At 40.9% G+C, this 20,195-nt stretch overlaps 2 protein-coding genes and 1 long non-coding RNA gene across 3 annotated transcripts; 2 read left to right on the top strand and 1 right to left on the bottom strand.

Annotated features, from left to right (window-relative positions):
• Positions 1 to 170: 170 nt before the first annotated feature.
• LOC139606625 (piggyBac transposable element-derived protein 4-like) lies at positions 171 to 2,009 on the bottom strand. The gene is made up of 2 exons (XM_071458885.1): positions 729 to 2,009; positions 171 to 605 (listed from the first exon to the last, which is right to left on the bottom strand). The coding sequence occupies exons 1-2, from the start codon at positions 2,007 to 2,009 to the stop codon at positions 171 to 173; spliced, it is 1,716 nt and encodes a 571-aa protein (XP_071314986.1).
• Positions 2,010 to 12,679: 10,670 nt separating this feature from the next.
• Positions 12,680 to 16,178, top strand: LOC139606760 (high affinity immunoglobulin gamma Fc receptor I-like). Its single transcript, XM_071459083.1, has 5 exons — positions 12,680 to 13,425; positions 13,541 to 13,798; positions 14,512 to 14,553; positions 14,855 to 14,920; positions 15,032 to 16,178. Exons 1-5 carry the CDS (start codon positions 13,317 to 13,319, stop codon positions 15,037 to 15,039), a joined length of 483 nt encoding a protein of 160 aa, XP_071315184.1. The 5' UTR covers positions 12,680 to 13,316; the 3' UTR covers positions 15,040 to 16,178.
• A 679-nt stretch (positions 16,179 to 16,857) lies between these two features.
• Positions 16,858 to 18,820, top strand: LOC139606610 (uncharacterized). Its single transcript, XR_011684661.1, has 5 exons — positions 16,858 to 17,181; positions 18,035 to 18,085; positions 18,175 to 18,240; positions 18,445 to 18,507; positions 18,767 to 18,820. It is a non-coding gene; the product is annotated as an uncharacterized lncRNA (long non-coding RNA).
• The last annotated feature ends 1,375 nt before the right edge of the window (positions 18,821 to 20,195 follow it).

Here is a 20,195-nt window from a genome sequence, read left to right as displayed (position 1 = left end):
TTAGCTGTGAACAATGTCTGAAAGTAGTGTTTAACATGAATTTATAGAATTAGACATAAAATAACTGCAGTGAAAATACAAATAGGCACTGAACATGTAATGTAAAAAATAAATGGAAAACCAAAGACCAAAATCAACATGAAGTCGTGTGTGTGTGTGTGCATGTGAATTCATGCACATGAGTGGCATGTGACACTCAGGTCAGAGTGGGCCTTGCAAACATAGGCATCACATTTGCAGCATCTTAGGCTTGTTTTGTTGTCTCTAGGGGCACAGAGCTCACAGCGCTTCCTTTTCTGCCCATGTCCTTGTTGGGGGAGAGCAGCCAGGGCAGCGGCTGGGGCTGGGGCTTGCACACTCCTAACCCGACTGGCAGAGGCTGGTGTGCAGGGAATGTGCTGGCGCCGTTGAATAAGAGGAGTCACCAAAGCTTTCCTCAGCTCCGCTAGGAAAAGTCTCCTCTTGAAACTCTTCCCCTGATTCCAGGTTGGGTGGATGGCTGTCCACACCACATATGCGTTGAAAGCAGACACATCAAGGCTGTTGTGGAACAGTGCCACAGGCCAGCGGGCTGTCATTCGCTTGCAGGTGTATGTACCAGGAAGCTGCAATAAAAGGAACGATAAATAAGAGATTGGGAACAATATTGAATCTGTCGTACACAAAATGCTATGATTCACATAAATAAGAATAAAATAAAATGCATGATGGATGAAACTTTACATTACCTTATCAAGGCAGCCTCCTTTGTTCTTGTTGTAGTCCTGGGTCATAAGGGACTTCCTGTCCTCTGTGGTGCTGACAGCGGCGTCTTTGTGTAGCGTGCTCATCAGGATGACATTTCTATTCTTCTTGGGAACATACGACACAAGAGTGTGTGTGTCAGTCAAAGCAAATTTTGATGAGAGTGCCTCTCTTCCTCTGGTCGATACCAGTGCAGGGGGAAGTTCAGGCTTGTTCTTCCTCACTGTCCCTACCATGGTGAGCTTTCTTTTCAGCAGCTCCTGACCAAGAGCATATGATGTGAAGAAGTTGTCACATGTGATATTATGCCCTTGGAGACCGGCTGTCATGTCCAGCACAACACGCATGCCCTGGTTTTTTTCGGCCCTTCCAGTACTGGGTTTCCCCATGTTTACCTGCATATTCCAGGCATAGCTGCTCCTGGCGTCACATGCTGCCCAGATCTTTATTCCATATTTCCCTGGTTTGCTTGGAATGTACACCTTGAAGGAACAACAACCTCTGAAAGGAACCAGGCGCTCATCAACTGTCACCTCAGGGCCTGGATTGTACATAAGTGATAGGCGCTCCACCCACGTGTCCCAAATGTTCCTGATGGCAGCCAGTTTGTCATTTCGCCAGCGGACGGGTCGTGTATCTCTGTTATCAAATCCAATAATTCTTGAAAGGACATGAAACTGTTGTAAGGACATAGTTGTCCGGAATATAGGCCAGCCAGACTCTGCATCCCACAGACTTTTTGTAGCCTCATTGTTTGAGCGATATGCTCCTGCGAAAATCAACAGACCTATGTAGGCTTGGAGGTCTACCAGGTCGATTTCTCTCCAGGTGTCCCCAAACACACGCTTCCCCTCCAGGTTTGTCATCTCCAGTATAATTCCCTCAATGGACTCTGGTAAAAAGAGATGGAAGCTGGACTTGATGTCATCCACACGAGATGTCGCATACCGTGTTGGCCCTGGCGTCAACTTTATGATGTTTTCCACTCTCGCTCTTCTTCCTCTGTCCTGGGGGGATGAAGACCAGAGCAAGTGTCCACTCTTGGACTGGAATGTCTCCTCAGGTGCCTGTTCTTCAGGTGCCTCTCCCTCTCCATCTGTTGACTGGTCAGTCTCCTCAAAGTCTGGATCAAAATCTGTGTTGTCTTCCACTTCCGAGACATCCTCCTCTATCTCTGGTTCAATTTCAGTGCCCTCTCCATCATGTCCAAAAACCTGGACCAGAACCTCTTTGACAGAGAACCGCTTGGTCAGTCGCCTACTCATTGTGCTCAGAGTAAAAGGAGTGCAAGGCAAACATCAAGCTATATATATGGGGTCTGTGTGAAGATGATACATGGATTAGTCTGGAAGGTGTGGTTCACGTGGGAGGATCGGCACATAAGTGCGGGAAAGAGATGTGTACCCGCAAAAGACATTGTTCAGTCTGAAATGTGTGTGTGAGTGAGTGAGTGAGTTGGGGTGGTGTGTATGGGGATGTTTTCTGTCTGATGGATGAATATAGTCTGGATAACCATTCATTTCCTATGGCGGTCACTTTTGACCGGGAACACCACAGGTGTAACAAGGTTGATTAAAACACTCAAAATTCAATGAAAGAGGTGATCATCACTTTTATATGTTCAAGTGCATAGTGTGGAGGATATCATAAGGCCTTGATGCAATCACATGTAAAACACAATATTTATGAGTGTTTTAAGTTGTAAATTGGTCGGATTTGACCCGAACACGACAGGAAGGTTCATAGTCCACCTCTGAATTTAGGTGAGAAAGGCCAGAGCTGGAGCTCAGAAATGACTAAATAATGGTGCAGGTCATGATACCTCCTGCTAACAAGCTAACAATATGTAGCAGAATAAAGATTTGTTGTAGAGGATCTTTCTGTTAGACCACTGGGTAATCATTGGCCAATCACCATAGGGGGACACACTATAAAAGCGGGTCACTCTCGTGTGCTCCTCCGTTCCTGCTGAGAGTGCACGCCTCATTTCCAGTGCGCCTTGCTTCCACTTTGCCGCAGGTAGGAGAGAGTCTCTGTTATTGTTTGCACTTTGGCATGTCCTTGTTGCGAGGCTGCTTATATTGGCTGCTTATGACTTTATACATCTCCTGGCTGCTGCTTCCCGTGTTCTGAGCAGTGACCTTTCTGCTGATCGCCGCTGGTAGGTTCCTCCCCAGTTTCATTGTGCCGCGAACTTCCTGCCGGTGGTATTTTTACCAACAGTTGTGCTTTAGGCAGTGACTGCTGGATCAGACTAGCGCCTGCAGATTCCCTTGTCTTCCTGCGGGTGAGAGCTCACGCTGCCTGATTGGTATGTAGCCTACTCTGACATCAGTTTTCTATTTTATTTATTATTGTGGTTTAATTTGATCTGCATGCACTGTAGGAGCTGGCTGCTGTTGGCGTGCGCAGCCTGTTGGCGCACACACAGGGACGCTGCTGCTTTGCCTCTGGCTGTTGTTGGGCCTGTAATCGTTTAATGTGTCTGTGTTTATTTTAACTTGGGCCCGTTTTTTAAGTGTGAATGGGAAGAAATGTGATCGTGCAGGATTCTATTTTGCGATGTTCTGATTTATTTGTAATTTTGTATCTACTTCTCCGTATGGTTGTTTACTCTTCTTATTGTTTGTATTATTCATGATTTATTGTTTGTTTCAGTGATACAGCTGCCATCTAAGCAGCCTTATTCAGGTATGGTTTACGTTGTGTGAGTGCAGTCACACAGCTGTTCATCCACAAATAGTCTTGTAGTTTATTTTGTTATACATAGGATTTGTAAGATGACATTACTCTTCATTTCATGTTAATTTATGTATCGTTATATATGTGCTGATTTATTAATTGAATTGATCATTTAGCACTAATTAGTTTCTTTTCTTTAATCTATTTTTTTTTTATTAGTTACTTTCCTTTTTCTCTGGTTACGCCACTGGCAGGAGGCCATGTGGAGAGCTGCTGATAACCAGTGTCAAGGTTTCAGCATTTGGCCACTGCATGGTTTATATCTTATGTTGGAAGTTGTAATTCCCTAATCATGTTTTGTTTGTTTTAGGAGCTGGGGACCTGCGGTGGTGGTGGTGGGGCTGGTGTCCTCCTTTGGTGGTGGAGCCCTCTTTTTGTGTGCAGTGTCCTGAGTCTCCCAGTATTGACTCCACTTGTGTGGGTGTGTATGTACATGTGCTTTCGGGTGACTTCTCCTGGGATCCTTCTTCCGTGGACCTACCCTGCCACTAGTAAGCCCCCTAAGCTCCAGTTACTTTCAGTTACCCTGCTACTGAGTGAATTGTGTTTCTAATGATCATCCTTATGTTACTAAATTGTTAATAAATATTATTGATGGATGGAACCATGTCTCCGGCCTCCTGAGTAGAACGAACCTGTATGCCTTTTTAAAATATCTGGTATCAATTGAGGGTTCACAATTCCTTGGGTGAAATTCCCAGGGTGGCGTTGTCGGATCACCGTATTTGTAATGTGTAAAACCTAGGGGTGTGTGTCTGTGTGTATTCTCCTCCCCCTAGCGCTCGCGCCGCCACAAATAGCAGGATTTATTTTTATTAGTTATTTCTTTATTATTTATTCACAGTAAGATGTAGACCAACAGTGAGCTCTTCTTCTTCATCTTTATTGTGGTTGCAGCGCACTGTATTTGAGTGAGTGATATTCTGTCATCCATCAGTCTGTGTCTCTTGTGCTGCTCTTGCTGCTTCCTCGTTGTCCTGTCTACTTCCAGTATGTTGTTTTGTTACACACAGCACTGCCACCATGTGTCACAATACACAGTCTACAGTCACAATCAGCAGCAGTGACCTCAGCTCCTTATTGAGTCACTGCTGGTCTCTGCAGCTTTTCTTCTGTCTTCATGCTGCAGTTTGAACTGTGAGTGCAGCTCAGAGACATTTGAAGACGTTTGTAAGATCAGACCTGCACCTGAATACAGCCATGTTACTTTTTCTTCAAGAAGAACAGGAAACAGCACAAAAGAAGAAAAGCTGTGATTTTAATGTCAGCAGCCAGAAATGTCTCCATGTGTATGAAATAATGTAGTGGACCTTACTCCGGACTCCACCTCAAGCCAAACGACTTGTTTTATGTCATCAGTTGACAGCACACAGCTCTGCCTACAAAGGAATAATGTTGTTTAGGTTGAAAATCACCGACTGCAAATGACTTGAAGTTTAATTCTGTAACTACAGTGAAAAGGTCAGTGTGACCTGATGACTCAGTTGAGGTGGCATGTAAAGGAGGTGGAGGTGTTAAAGGGAAGCTGGATGTTATTCTTGTGCTGATGAGCAGTGGTTGGGCTCACTTCTTCTTAGACTCTAGTTGCTAATAAATATTTATAACACAGTGGAGTTCAGACACATGGGTGGTTATTTTCAGTGTTTGATTATTTCCCTTCATGCACCTTATTTCTGAGGCTACTGTAGCAGCAGGCTACATGTGAAACTGCAAATATCTTTCATCCATTTCACCAGTTTTCAGCCCACAGGCCCCATTAAACACTGGAAGGTGACAATGATTCAGTGAGGAAGGTTTTCATTGTTTGAGTCTCAGTCATCAGTGATCTTGTAGAAAATGTGAGCTCTGAAATGATGAATGTTATTGATGCTGTTTCCTCGACGAAGGCAAAGGTAAGAAAAAAGAACATGGAGAAATGTTAGTCTGCAAAGAAATTTAAAAATAGTTTCAAAAAGCTGAGCGCAGGTGATGGAAAACAAATATCCAGATGTATTATGACATAAAGAGAGACTTTTGAATTTTCAATTTTTAACTGATGAATGCAAGACAGTCCTTCTCTGACAGCAGGGGTGCACCCTGGACAGGACGCCAGTCTATCACAGGACTGACATATAGACACAAACAACCATTCACAGCTACGAGCAATTTAGAGTCACCAATCAACCTAATGTGCACGTCTTTGGACTGTGGGAGTATCGGAGGGAACCCACACAGACACAGAAAGGCCCCAGGCCTGGAGTTCAAACCCAGAACCTTCTTGCTGTGAGGCAACAGCACTAACCACTGCACCACCGTGCCGCCCCTTCTCCAACATCACTGTCAAAAACAATAATAATGCATGTGTCTGTTGACAGGCTGACACACTCTCCTGTGTCAGCAGCCCATGAAACATGACATTAAAACAAAATCATTCTAGAGTCACCCAGACTGTTCATTCAGCTACAGGCTCATCTGTACCATCTCTTCACAGGAAACAAGACCAACAGTTTTATTTGGAGCTGCAGCACTGAAAATGAGGAAATAGTCTTTGGTTTAATGTGTGCTGTCAGCCAGATGACGTGTTTCACACCTAGTGGGTTATACATATACCACACAGAGGCAAGAGGGAGTGTTCAAGGTGAAGAACAGTGTGGGAACTTCATGTCAAATTTCCACAAACTCAACTTTCTGGCTCTAACTGAACCTGTTGTCTTCTGATGATGTTTCAGACTGAGAGATAAATACTGAACGTGCACATCTTAACCTCACCACCAGTCACTGGATTAAAGAAATTGCTGTTATCTGTTGATGTGCATTACACTTGACTTAATGACTACCACTGTGCACGTCCTGTTTAGTATATGACACTTCTTCTCTTCTACTTACAAACACAATATGTGTGGTGTGAATGTGCTGCTGACTCTAATTCTTCCTATTATGCCAACACATCTTCATGTGTGAGGAAGAACTTGTCTGTCACCCCAGCTGATAAGACTTCATTCTTGTTAGGCTCTAGTTGTCAAGTCATTTTATACCAACAGGAGCAAAACAGATGCAGTGGTTTATTTTAGTGTTTGGTTTATTTGACAGTTTTTCCTCATTGTGCTGTCAGTTTCTGAAGATGTGCAACAACAAACTGTCTTTTTCATGTTGTGGCTGATGGGTGAATATTATCTCTGCAACTGTTGCACAGTTGTAATTCAAGACTTCATCATAAAATGAGCAGGTAGATCACACAGTTCCAGCAAATAAGAAACATTTTGACCACGTTTTATATCAGTTACACTGTGGAGAGTATGAAGCACACACATACAGGACGTACTGCACATTCCTACACACTACAGTCACACATATACATACTCTAGATACACACAACATACACCTCATGGGCCAGACAAACCTTTGCACAAAGACAGACGGATACACTATATTTAAGTATTGGCAGGAAGTGTAAACCTGTCAAAGTGCCCTGTGGTCAAAGACATATCTGAGTTTTGTGTGAAACGGAAGGAAGAACAAAGAGGCCGAACTCAGAGGGAGGAGTTGAGAAAAAACTCATCTTATATTTGTATGGAATGTAACTTCTTCTTCGTCTTTTGCATCGATCTCTCTTTGTCTTTGTGCTGTTGTTATTAATACGAAGTGGAATCATTTCCCAGCAGCAGAGCGACAGGGTCAGAGCTGGATGTGAAGATGGGGAACACTTTGCTCTGTGTACTGTCATTATTCTGTGAGTACATCAGTCATTTTCCAATTCTGTGACTTTCAGAGGCAGAATCATGATTTTATCATCGTGGTAGTTTTGGAGGCAGATCTTGGATCAGAGTGGTGGACTAAATACACAAATCCACCAGTTATATATCATTTTATATATTTGAGTTGAAAGAGTTTTGTGTGTTTCCTGCCTCATGAGCGATTTACAGAATATCATGTGAGAAATGTGTTGATAATCAGCAGCTGCCTCTGTTGAAACTCCAGCTGGTTGTTAAATGTTTATCATGATTTTGACTGTTTGTCAGATGGATCATGTCTGATGAGGTTTCAATCTTTATTTTAGTGCTGAACACACTCTTCTATGGAAAGACTGAAGGTAACCAGTTGTTTTTCTTTCCTGTTGTTTCTCACTTATAAAATATTGTCTTTAATATCTGTCTCCTACTTATTATCAACGATATCATTTTTAATCACATCCTCTTAGTGCTGATATATTATCATGTATGAAGCATTTTATTTTAATAATATAATGATATCATTAAACTAGACTAGATCAGTGTCTAACAGTGTGAAATTGCATATTCTTCAGAGCAGTTGATGTTGGTGTTTATGTTTTCTGTGTAGTGCTGTATGCATGTTGTGCTCTTCATGTATGGAGACCAAATGTTGTGCTGACCCTCAGGCCAGAGTCTGTTCCCTTCATACCAGGGACGTCACTAGGACTGAAAGACAGGGGGGGCTTAGCCCCCATGGTTGTAGGTGGGAATGTGTGCAGCAAATACTTTTCCTCACACCTCAATAGGCTTCATGAATGAATTTATGATTAGTTGCGGAGCATTTATCTTCCAAATGTGACTGAAGACAGTCGACCAATACATTGAATAGAAGGTAACATAATGATGTGGTGCGTTGCTTAATTAGTTTAGTCTCTGGTAGTTTAGTTCAAGGTCCAAGTGAAATTTGACACAGTACAAATGAAGTATGAATGAATCTTTCTTCTGCTTCACAACTCTGCCAACTGTTGATGGAAAGTTAACGTTGCTTAACAGAGAAGCGATGACATGCAGCTTCCCCCTGGGTCCCTCTGCCCGCCTGTCTGCCTAGTACAGCAGGGGAAACAACCACAAGGACCTTTTTAATCAAATAATGACAACTTGTGTTATTATTTATTTCAACTCATAGTCTTGCTTCTTTACGTTAAGTGTATGCCTGCACTGTTTACTTTTTATTTTTAATCCAAATTATTATTATTGCTATAATTATTGTTGGGGGGGGGGGGGTCAGCCCTAATGATGTCCATGCTTCATACAGCTGGGTTTAGTTTTCATGCGTTCATCTGGTGATTTTAATGGGGCAGGGCAGTGAGCCACCAGAGGGCACTGATGAGTCTCCACCACAGGTACAGTCAGTCCCAACAGTCCTGTGAGCAGCACAGATCATCTCACTGAACTTAGGTTATTAGCATGTGTGCTGACTGCCACAGTGTCTTCTTGGTATCACCTGCAGGAGTGAGTCAAGTTAGAAAGTGAAAAGTTCACAACAGAAATGCTCTTTTCAAAATAGTTGTTCAGCCTGGTTGGGATCTGGTGACAGCGACGGCCTTAACATATGATTCACAATGTTTTCATTTGAATGAAACCATTCAATAATTATCAGTAGAAAAAGTGATAAACACCTTTGTTTTTCACTGGATTTAATGCGTTTAGTTGTTTTCTTACTGTGTGTTTTTGTCAACAGTTTCCAATAAGGTCACTGTGACTCTACAACCAAACTGGCCTCTGATATACAGAGGAGAGAAGATCACTGTCAGATGTGAGATCCAGGGAGGTGGAGGCACTGAGTGGACGTATGAATGGAGAACACCCAGCTCACACACACCTCCATCACACAGTGAATACAGGATCAGCAGAGCTGCTGAGTCTGACACAGGAGACTACAGGTGTAGGGGTAGAAGTGGTTATTCCTTCACACAGTGGAGTGATGTCATCAGACTGACTGTATCACGTAAGTTGGATTTTCATTTATTCTGAAAGTGTCATTTTAATGTTTTCATTGATTTGAATTAAACAGGAAACATTTTCCCTGTAACAATAATGACGTCTCTCATGAGCAGCTGAGTAACAAACTGTGGTTGTTTTTATAGTGAGAGCAGAGTAAGTGAAGTGGAGCCATGATTCAGTGGACTGTTGAAGTGTACTGACTGACAGAGAGATGCTCAGGAAGAACAGAGAACTATGTGGTTTCTTCCATGAAGTGAAGAACAAATCACAGTGAATCTGAGCTGAGCTCAGCAACAGGAGCTCAGCAGCTGTATCACTTCTTCTTGTCTGGGAACCAGGCCACTGATCTCTGCACTAATGAAACATGAACAGTACCTAGTTAGTTAGTTAGATATGGTAACTGCTGTGTTTCCTAAATCAGTTATCATTTGGTGTCAAGAGGGAAACAGGAGAATTTTAATGGATAAATGAAAAAAGAGCAGCAGCTCTTAATCCTGAGGATGGAAAAACACAACATGTTAGTCTCTCTGCAGGTTGTGTCAACATGAAATTGTCTTGGTTCTTGAACACAACACAGCCCCATGATTGAGCTGAGTTTCCTCCAGCTGGTGTGTGTGTGTGTTTGTGTGTATGTGTGTGTGTGTGTGTGTGTGTGTGTGAGTTTGATTTGTATAATGATTATAAAATGTTTTCAGTTTCTATTTCATGAATCCATTTTGAGAAACTTGATAAAGTTTTGTTGTTCATGAAAGAGTTGTTTTCTGATCTGATCCTTTTGTTGGTTTGAATTTTTTTAGAAACACTTTGCTTGATGTGTTTTTATGTTTTAGTTTTCCACCTGTTTGTGTTGTAGTTGTTAATTAATTTTGTATTTTTATCAGTAGAAATCTTACTACAAACCTCTGTGTTTAATTTTATCCTATACTTAGTTGTTTAACTTTGTTGTTTTCTTACTGTGTGTTTTTATCAACAGTTTCCAATCAGGTCACTGTGACCCTGCAACCAAACTGGCCTCTGATATACAGAGGAGAGAAGATCACTGTCAGATGTGAGATCCAGGGAGGTGGAGACACTGAGTGGACGTATGAATGGAGAACACCCAGCTCACACACACCTCCATCACACAGTGAATACAGGATCAGCAGTGTTACTCTGTCTCACAGTGGAAGCTACAGGTGTAGGGGTAGAAAAGACTTGTTTTCCTCAACAGAGTGGAGTGATGTCATCAGACTGACTGTATCATGTAAGTCGAACGTCTTTCATTCATACAAAAATGTTACGTGTTACAATTTTTAAAATCTGTTCCTTCTAAGTACAACAACAAAAACACGTCTGACCTCTCTCCAGCTACTCAGCAGAAAATTGATCTTTCTTTTAGTGTAGTCACAAAAGACCTGGAAAAGAGCTTTTTCTGTAACATCAGAGTAACTTCTTATGTACTATACAGTTCCAACACATGGAAAATAAAATGTAGTAAAATTGCTGAATCTCAGCCTCCTCACCTATATTTGGTTGTTAAGGAATCCACAGCTTCCTCTGACAAATATTACAACAGATATATCATCTAATATATTTATTTTCTTCATTAACCTCTAGAGGTTTCTGGTTTTGAAAACTTCATGGAAAGAGTTTGGTCTCATTAACACCTGCTACAATATGTCTTCATTTTGTTGGAGGCTGATCTGCTACATTCACAGTGTTTCAGTCATTTGGTGATTATTGACTTTTCCTCTCAGATTCCTCTCAAGGTTTTATCTGTGATCTGCAGCACAGACCACAGAGTTGAATAAAATGGTGGGTGGAGGCTTGTGTTAGTTTGTGTCAGTTTCTGTTTCATATATTATGATGAAGAGTTGGAAAATTTTGAAATATTCATTTCCAACCCAGTTGTCCTGACTGGTTCAGAGTCACGTAACATGAAGGACAAGGAAAAGCCACAGTTTCCAGTCCTTTTTCTGTTGGGCACATTTTTTTCAATCTCCATCTCCACAACTGTTTCTATATGAACCATAGAAAATACACACCATGAAAGTGAAGGTGACATGTCTGTGTCACCGGCTCGTTTTGTGATTTATTTTGATGCAAAATTTACAGAATAAATGTGTGAATGTTCAAAGACTTTAATGTGGACAAAGGGCTGGATGTGAGTTGGGTTAAATTAGTTTCACAGAAAATCAGTCTGATCAGAGTTTATGAAACAAGGTAATAAAGTGAAAATATTTTTCTGGGACAAATCCTATTAAACCACTGACTTGTTTTGTTTTTCTCTGTAAACTGAACAGCAGATAAACCCCGGGCCTCACTGACAGCAGACACCACAGTCATACCAGCAGGGGGCAGAGTGACACTGACCTGCTCTGTGGACCCATCACCTGGTTGGAAATACGACTGGTACAGAGACAATAAACTCTCTGAACCTCTGAACACACATGATGCTGATTTCCACACAACTGGACAAATCAGTGTCTCAGAGGGAGGAGTCTACAGCTGCAGAGGAGGAAGAGGAGACCCAGTTTACTACACAGAGAAGAGTCAGGAAGTTGGGATTGACGCCATTGGTGAGTTTGGAAATAAACACACAATGTAGAATAAATCTATTGTATATTCATGATGCATCATTAAGATGGATGGAAAAACATTAAATCTGATGTTAATTGAACCTTTTGATGTTTTCTTGTTCTTATTATAAATTCTTGGCCATGAACAGGCCCAAACAGGGCTGTTGTGACTCTGCAGCCCGACTGGACTGAGATCTACAGAGGAGAGAGGATCAGTGTCAGCTGTGAGATCCAGGGAGGAGACACTGAGTGGACGTATGAATGGGAAACTACCAGCTCATTGAAAGCTTCAAATCAACATGAATACAGGATTAGTTCTGCTTCATCGTCCCACAGTGGAGAGTACAGGTGTAGGGGCAGGATGAAAAGTGCTCGACGTAATACAACAGAGTGGAGTGCTGCAGTCAACCTGACAGTGTATGACAGTAAGTCAGATCATTATCATTTAAACTGAAAATATAAACAAGTTAAAATGCTTTTGTTAGTATATAATCAGATTGTATCTTAATGTTTGTTCATATTATGTATTTGTTGATAATGTTCTGAGAGAAAAATGATTCCATGTCCAGAGACCAGACGTCATAACATGTTTTGATCCTGAGAAAATGACTTTCCAACAGATAAACCGCGGCCTGTCCTCACTGTGTCTCCATCATGGCTGAGTCCTGGAGCCTCAGTGACTCTGAAGTGTGAGGTTGAACATCCATCTGCAGGATGGAGGTTCTCCTGGTATAAGGCTGTTCCTGATGTATCACACACCTCCTACAGCTATGAGCTGCTCCCTGGTAGCAGCAGTGGGACTGAACAGGATTCCTACATCGTCCATGGTCAGACACACACAGCAGGATATGTGTGTGAGGCTGGAAGAGGAGACCCAGTGTTTTACACTGAGATCAGTGAACCAAAGTTTGTCTGGTCTGGAGGTGAGTTTGTTGTTTGTCTTTTCATTTCATTCTTTAAAGGAGCAGATGTCATCAGCCCCAACATTTAGCTTCCCAACCCACTCAGTGATTCAGCTGAGAGCTGTGTGTGTGTGTGTATGAGATGTATGAATGTGTGTGTGAATGGGTGACTGTGGCATGTACTGTGAAGTGTATTGAGTATCAATCAAGTATTGGTTAAATCTGGTAATTGCAACTTTCAACAGTAACTTATTTAAAACAAAAGTCAACAAAAGTATGAAAAACACCAAACACACGCAGCTTTGTTTCCAACCCACAATTTCTAAACCTGCGTCTTTTGCTCCAGGTCGTCTTTCTGTCTTGTTTTGTTGGGGCAGCTTCTCAGGGTGCACTACTGCCCCCTACAGTTGGCAGAAATGTATAGTATATCAACCCTGTGCTAATATTATGCACCACATCACGTGAACGCTTATTTTCATTGTGTTTTTTGACCCTTCATCGTGTGTTGATTTCCAGACGTTCATCCATCAGCGTCTCTCACAGCGAGTCCTGACAGAGTGCAGCACTTCGTCTTTGATGACGCTGTCTCACTGAGCTGTGAGGGAAACTCTACTGAGTGGAGAGTGAGGAGTTCTGCTGAACCGGGCCTCCTGTCACATTGTTCTGTCTGGAGGACAATGACTGGATCAGTGTGCAAAATCTCTGCTTCACGGTACAGTGATGCAGTGTACTGGTGTGAGTCTGGATCAGGAGAGTTCAGCAATGCAGTCAACATCACTGTACATGGTGGGTTTTCATCTTTTCTTTCTTGCTTCTTATGATATGTTCTGTGTCCTGTAGATTCAGTCTCAGTAGCCTTTAGTTTCTAACCTATAAATAAAGTTTTTTGACTGTTACACAGATGATATGATCCTGATGAGTCCCGTCCATCCTGTGGCTGAGGGAGCATCCGTTACTCTTGGCTGCAAGTCGAGAGCAAAAAATGTTCTTTCTAATGTCTTTTTCTATAAAAATGACAAACTCGTCCAAAATGGCACCAGCACAGAGCTGACCATCCCCACAGTGTCAAAGTCACATGAAGGCTTTTATAAATGTGAAGGAAAAGATTCAGTGCGGACTTCGACCTGGGCATCACCAGAGAGTTGGATGTCAGTGAAATGTGAGTGTTGAAATAAATCAGTGTGGAAAACCTACCTGAGAGGAGTGTCACAGAAATAATACAGATTATTCATTCTAGCAGTGTCCAGGCCTGAACACGCTTTGTTTCCTGTGGTGCTGATTGTTGGGTTGGTTTGTGGAATTTTACTGATTATCCTTCTGCTGCTGCTGTTTCGCTGCAGAAAGTCAAAAGGTGAGCTCTTCTGATAACTGATTACACTCTGATTAGTCAACAGACAGATCTATTCTGATGTAATTACATGTTCTGCAGCGACAATTGAACAATTTGCAATACAAAACCATCTAACAGGTGATGCTTGTCACTTTTAATCAAACAAGACCCTGAGGACACTGGAAATGATACAGTATATGGCCTTCATTAAACATGGGCCAGTTAGAAATACTGGAATAAGATGACCTCGGGGGATTGTAAATGATGGATTGACAATGTCTCAAGTTTAAAAAAAAATCTACATTTCAGATGAATGCAGGGATGTGGCATGCTCTTCAATTGAGCTTAAAAATGTCGGTGAGTGAGAAACACTCGCAGTAAACGGAAAATAACAGAAATGTTTTGAAGATGTTATGTTGCATAATGTGACAACAAGTAAATTATATTATTATCATATATTTAATTTCTTTTAATTTTCTTTTCTGCATCCATCCATCCATCCATCCATCCATCCATCCATCCACTTGTTGCTTCTGTTTTAGATGACGGTCTGATGTATGCCCAGTTACTCTTCAACAATAAAGGTAAAGCTTAAACAGTGTAAAGTGACTTCTGTGTCCATCCAAGGCAGTTATGATGTTTCAGTATTCGTGATATGGTAGCATTTAGTTTATATATTTGTCTTTGCTTTTTTTTCACATGTTCATATGATTTGCAGTTCCTACTACCATTTCAACGCACCACAACTAATATTGTAGCCTCCAATATATTTTATACAAAGTTGAGTTTGTTTCATGCTACTTTTGCATAGCTGAAGAAAACATTACAAACCAGTGAATCAGCAGTGTAAATTAAGACATTTCAATCTAATCATTTCTCTCGTAGGAAAACCAGCTCCTGCACCAGCTGATAAAACTATTTATTCTGAAGTCAGACTTGGAACAGCTCATGGTAATAATGCAGCAGTAACATAACATGCATATGGGTTTAACATGGGAGTGAAATGACAGAGAGCACCCTTGACTTTTTTGTGGTCTTACATCTCTTTTGGTTTTCTTCCAGCTCAGTAAGAAGGTCGACGAAACCAGCGGAATGCATGACAACATGAAAACTACTTCCTTATTGAGGCAATATTTACAGCTTTTATACGCTTTGACCATTTTGTGTACCTCTGCTATGCAAATATAAGACTATATTTGTACAGTTATAATGTTGCCATTGAGTATCTATGCACTGTATTTTGTCACTTTAGGTTTTAAAGCTGTAAACAGCAGCAGCAGTAAAAAGTAACATGAAATATTTGAGCTCCAGGACCTTTTTTTTTTTTTTTTGCTGAACTGCCACCAGAGGTAGTTATCAAAGCTTCTACTCTGACATTAATGATATATTTTTGAAAAGCTATATTTATATTCTTTGTCGACTCGTCTTCATGGATTCCTTCCACTCTAGTGAATTTTAATGTGACAGATATCCTGACAGCTGACTGTGTGTGAGCACATTAGCTGATGATGCCACTGTCTAAATTCATGCTGCTGCAGCAACGCACCTCTAGTGTGAGTCTGGGTCAGGAGAGTTCAGCAGTGCAGTCAACATCACATTTCCTCAATGTAAATTACCTTTAACAACCAATGATTGATGATCATCTTGTTGAGGTTAATTTAATCTCAGTCTTTGGCTCCTTCAGCAGCCGAACACAGTCGTGTTCTTCTTTCTACAATGGAATCAAACTGTTGTTTAGAAAGTTTGCCCCAACGCTGTTGCAGAAGTTCCCACAAATGTGTTGCACTTGCAGGTTGCTTCACCTTCTGTCCAGTTCATCCCAAACCAGCTCCATGGGGTTGAAGTCTGTGACTGGTCTTCCATCATTTGCAGCCCCCGTCTGATTCTTTTCTTGTTTTGGGTCATTATCTTGTTGTATGAACCCCTGAACAATTTTGTCTGTCTTCTTTTATCTCAAGAGCAGCTACAGGTACAGTCAGTTATACTGGAAAGAATCCTTACCCTCCATCCAGCTACCGGCTCATTTATATCTTTACTGAAGTACTTTACTTACTGTGCTAAAACCAATGAGATATGTTCATCTTGAAAAGCAGTAAAGTGTAAGGTATTTAAATTAAATTATCTGTGCACATAGGCTGTCACATACATGGCTGAAGCTGAATTCTGTAACTGCAGACATAAAAATAAAACCGGCTCGTCACAAGGTCTGATAGTGTGAAACACATTTCAGTCACTCTCTTCCTCATTTTTTTCTCATTTTATGAAACGGACACCACCAGAGGAGGTTTTCAAAACCACAGGAATCACAGCTGCTTTCATGACTCTATCATTTACAGATGTGCATTTTAACTTATAAGAAGATCATATTTTAATTGCACAGCTCTCCTGGTCACATTATTTCCAAAGTAGTTTGTTGCCGTGTGTTAGAAAGACAAGATCTGGAGTCAGTGTGATGATGACGCTCTATAAACAATTATCCAGCAGCGCATTTTCTAGGTGTGAAGAGGAAGTAAAGCTGAGTTTAGTCTCGGCTTGATTCTCCTCAGAACACTGTTGCAGCAAGAAGTAATGTTTTTAAAATGCTACATTTTGGTAGCTAGATTTCTGCATGTTTGACCATGTTTATGCCACAGTTACAAGAGAGAAAATACCTCACGTTGACTGGACAGAGTGCTTACTTAACTTATTTAAACTGTCAGTTTATATGTAGAAATGCAGAAATCTGAATTTCACCTTAATATGGGAACGTCAATAATGCAGTTTTTTGTCTCTGGGTAAAAATATGCATTTAGAATTACAACTACTGTAGCACAGAAATTACTAATTAGCATTTTATCTAATTTTATCTTTATCATCGTTGCTGTCTTATGATACATATCATATAATGTAAAATGTTAATAATTATTTGCAAAACTGGGAAGTGAAATCCTAGGTGTGTCTAAGATGCAGGGGCCGTGCGGTGCCTGCTCTCCGTGGTCAACAGGAAGCATGAAGGGGTTAAAACCCAGCGTGGTGGTGTGAGTGCCATGTGAAAAGGAAGGAACCTGAGATGGACTAAACCTCTTCTCTCATATAGACCTGAATCTTCAAATCTTTTTTCCTCCACAGGTCTCTGTTCCTCTTCCTGCTGCAGTTTTAGTCCTTCTTGTTTTTTGTGTCAGTGCTGGAACTGAGAATGGGGCTCACTGTGATCTGTGCGCTCTCGTTATCCTGTGAGTACATCAGTTACTTTCATTGTTTAATGGAAAATGTAGCAAGAACTACTAGTATCAGATCTTTTTCAAACTACAACTGTTCAAATGGTTACTGGTTATTATATTATAAGGTTATTATCAGATGCAGAGCTGGGTAGTAACAAAATGCGTTTACTTTGAGAGATGTAGTGAAGTAACTTTTAGTTTAGAGTGAAATGTGCTTGTTGTAGTTAAGTGTAGCATGTTTTTTACTCTTACTTGAGTTTTATAGAAAAATAATTTTGTGTTCATTGCACTATACTTGTTTATTTATAATTTATAATTTTTGCCTGAAATATGCACAAAAAAGTACAAATTTTATTTTATATGGACATGACTGATATAATGCATCAACCACCGATAGTCATCCTGTTATTGTTCCTATTTGAATCCTTCTTGTAACAGTGCACCGCCTAAATGTTCCTTTTCACCGCTCTGCTTCTGCTCTGTGCTGTGTATACTGGTGGGGAAGGTACGAAGACAGCTTGCCCCAGAGTGCCCCAAGAGAGCAATGCTAGCTGTACTCCAAGCTTTAGCACAGGGCTCTCCCCTATCTTGTGCAAAAGTAATATCCTTACACACACTAATATATCAAAGTTTTATTATATAAGCAGTGCAGTTGAAAGATAAGACCATTGTTCTCACCTCAGATTACAGTGATGTATGCCATGTGCTGAGCAGAATGACTCCAGAACACTCAGTGGCACGTGCAACAGGTTTTTTAGATACGATCACTGTGTCAATTTGCCCGTGTGAAAAATGCCCCAGTCTCTCTTATTTTAAAACGGTGCCTGAGGTTAAAGATCAATATTTGATTTTTATTGACTTGTAGGTGACGTTTCTGTCTATGAATCATTCAGAGGCCCTGAAAACACCGGGAATGGTACAGTATAAACTTTGATTCAAGTTCAGAATGATGTGATTTGAACTGAGTGAGTAAAATCCAAGCCAGTAAAAACGTCTTAATTCCAGGTGCGTGGACGGAAGAGTACAGAAATGCCCTGTCCCAGATTCAGCTCAAAGCTGTCGGGAAGACGAGTGAGTACACAAAACCTTTACTTTATGCATTGTCATGGTGAAGCAGAAAAGGGCTGACACAAATTGTAAAGGAGGATGCTGTAGTGGTAAGATTTCCATTTATTGCAGCTGAGAGGCAGAGCCTGAACATGTAATCACACACTGGTTTCCACATATTTAGCATGAAGCGTAAAAGAGCTTGAACTTTCTGTATGATCTTTACAGGAAACCAGGAAGCTCCTGGGGACGTGTCTGACTACTGTAATGTGAATCCCCTTTGAGCTACAGGTACAAATATTAGCTATTGGCTACTTAGTCATTTTCATTTGAAATAAACTTTTACTAACATGTATCATATCCTCATTATTAAATACAAGAGAATTAAAGGTCAGTTTACAGTTTAAATTGCAGTCAGTGTGGGTGTCTCAAATTCTCAAACCTCAAATGCATTCAATAAAACTGTATTAACATTACGTTACATGATACATGGTCCATGAATGTATCATGTTCATATTTCTCATTTGTGGTTATTGTCATTTTGGTCTAGGTCCATAAAGAGAGGTGCATTGAGGAAAACAAGAGAAGAATGGACAACAACATGAAAAACAATTGTGTTTAAAGACGCATTTGACAGCATTTATACAACTGCTGCCATCCATGTATTAGATACAGTGTTTTGTGGAGTTTTGTAGGAAATCATATGAAAGAATAACAAAGTCAGCATAAATAATATCATCGCAGCACTTTATGCTGAGATGATTTGCTGTTGTATTTATACACAGGTATATTCTTGTTGTATTATGACATAAAGAGAGACTTCACATACATATGGACATCAATTTTGAAGTAAGAAAAGCAACATCACTGTCAAAAACAATAATAATGCATGTGCCTGTTGACAGGCTGACACACTCTCCTGTGTCAGCAGCCCATGAAACATGACATTAAAACAAAATCATTCTAGAGTCACCCAGACTGCTCATTCAGCTACAGGCTCATCTGTACCATTTCTTCACAGGAAACAATGACCAACAGTTTTATTCGGAACTGCAGCACTGAAAATGAGGAAATAGTCTTTAGTTTAATGTGCTGTCAGCCAGATGACGTGTTTCACACGTCATGCGTTATGCATATACCACACAGAGGCAAGAGGGAGTGTTCAAGGTGAAGAACAGTGTGGGAACTTCATGTCAAATTTCCACAAACTCAACTTTCTGGCTCTAACTGAACCTGTTGTCTTCTGATGATGTTTCAGACTGAGAGATAAATACTGAACGTGCACATCTTAACCTCACCACCAGTCACTGTATTAAAGAAACTGCTGTTATCTGTTGATGTGCATTACACTTGACTTAATTACTACCACTGTGCACGTCCTGTATAGTATATGACACTTCTTCTCTTCTACTTACAAACACAATATGTGTGGTGTGAATGTGCTGCTGACTCTAATTCTTCCTATTATGCCAACACATCTTCATGTGTGAGGAAGAACTTGTCTGTCACCCCAGCTGATAAGACTTCATTCTTGTTAGGCTCTAGTTGTCAAGTCATTTTATACCAACAGGAGCAAAACAGATGCAGTGGTACTTTGGTCTTGACACTTAGCTTCTGTTTTGATGAGAACCTACAACAAGTCATTGACTAATAATTTACCAAATGATTAATTTAAGATCATTTTCTGACAGGATCACACCAGCTGTGACACCAGCAGTCAGTCCTACATTATATTTACTTGATTGTCAGATGCTTTTATTCAAAGTGACTCAAGTGAAGAACAACGTAACAAAAGCTTCAGTGCAGTAGGAGACCTTGGTGTAGGTACTAAGTACTAAATGAGTCACCTTCTCTTGTAGGTGAGCCGGCTGATGTCTCGGTGCCTGACACCACAGAACACCTTCAGAGGTCTTGTGGAGTCCGTACCTCGATGGGACGGAGCTGTTTAGGCAGCAGGAGGGGGACCTACACACTATCAG

This window comes from Trachinotus anak, unplaced genomic scaffold (genome assembly GCF_046630095.1).
Source record: "Trachinotus anak isolate AG129_WGS33_773 ecotype Australia unplaced genomic scaffold, CSIRO_AGI_Tana_v1 ptg000023l, whole genome shotgun sequence".
Lineage (NCBI taxonomy): Eukaryota > Metazoa > Chordata > Actinopteri > Carangiformes > Carangidae > Trachinotus > Trachinotus anak.
The sequence above is the reverse complement of the archived record's forward strand: the minus strand, read 5'-3'. Positions and strand labels throughout refer to the sequence as shown.

What these genes read in the sequence shown, in the direction of transcription:
- LOC139606625 (XM_071458885.1), bottom strand. Translation starts at nt 2,009, where the DNA reads ATGAGTAGGCGACTGACCAAGCGGTTCTCTGTCAAAGAGGTTCTGGTC. An exon ending in AAGGAGGCTGCCTTGATAAG is followed by an intron (nt 606 to 728) that starts GTAATGTAAAGT and finishes CTTTTATTGCAG; the next exon opens with CTTCCTGGTACATACACCTG.
- LOC139606760 (XM_071459083.1), top strand. Translation starts at nt 13,317, where the DNA reads ATGACTGGATCAGTGTGCAAAATCTCTGCTTCACGGTACAGTGATGCA. An exon ending in AGTCAACATCACTGTACATG is followed by an intron (nt 13,426 to 13,540) that starts GTGGGTTTTCAT and finishes ACTGTTACACAG; the next exon opens with ATGATATGATCCTGATGAGT. An exon ending in GTTACTCTTCAACAATAAAG is followed by an intron (nt 14,554 to 14,854) that starts GTAAAGCTTAAA and finishes TTTCTCTCGTAG; the next exon opens with GAAAACCAGCTCCTGCACCA.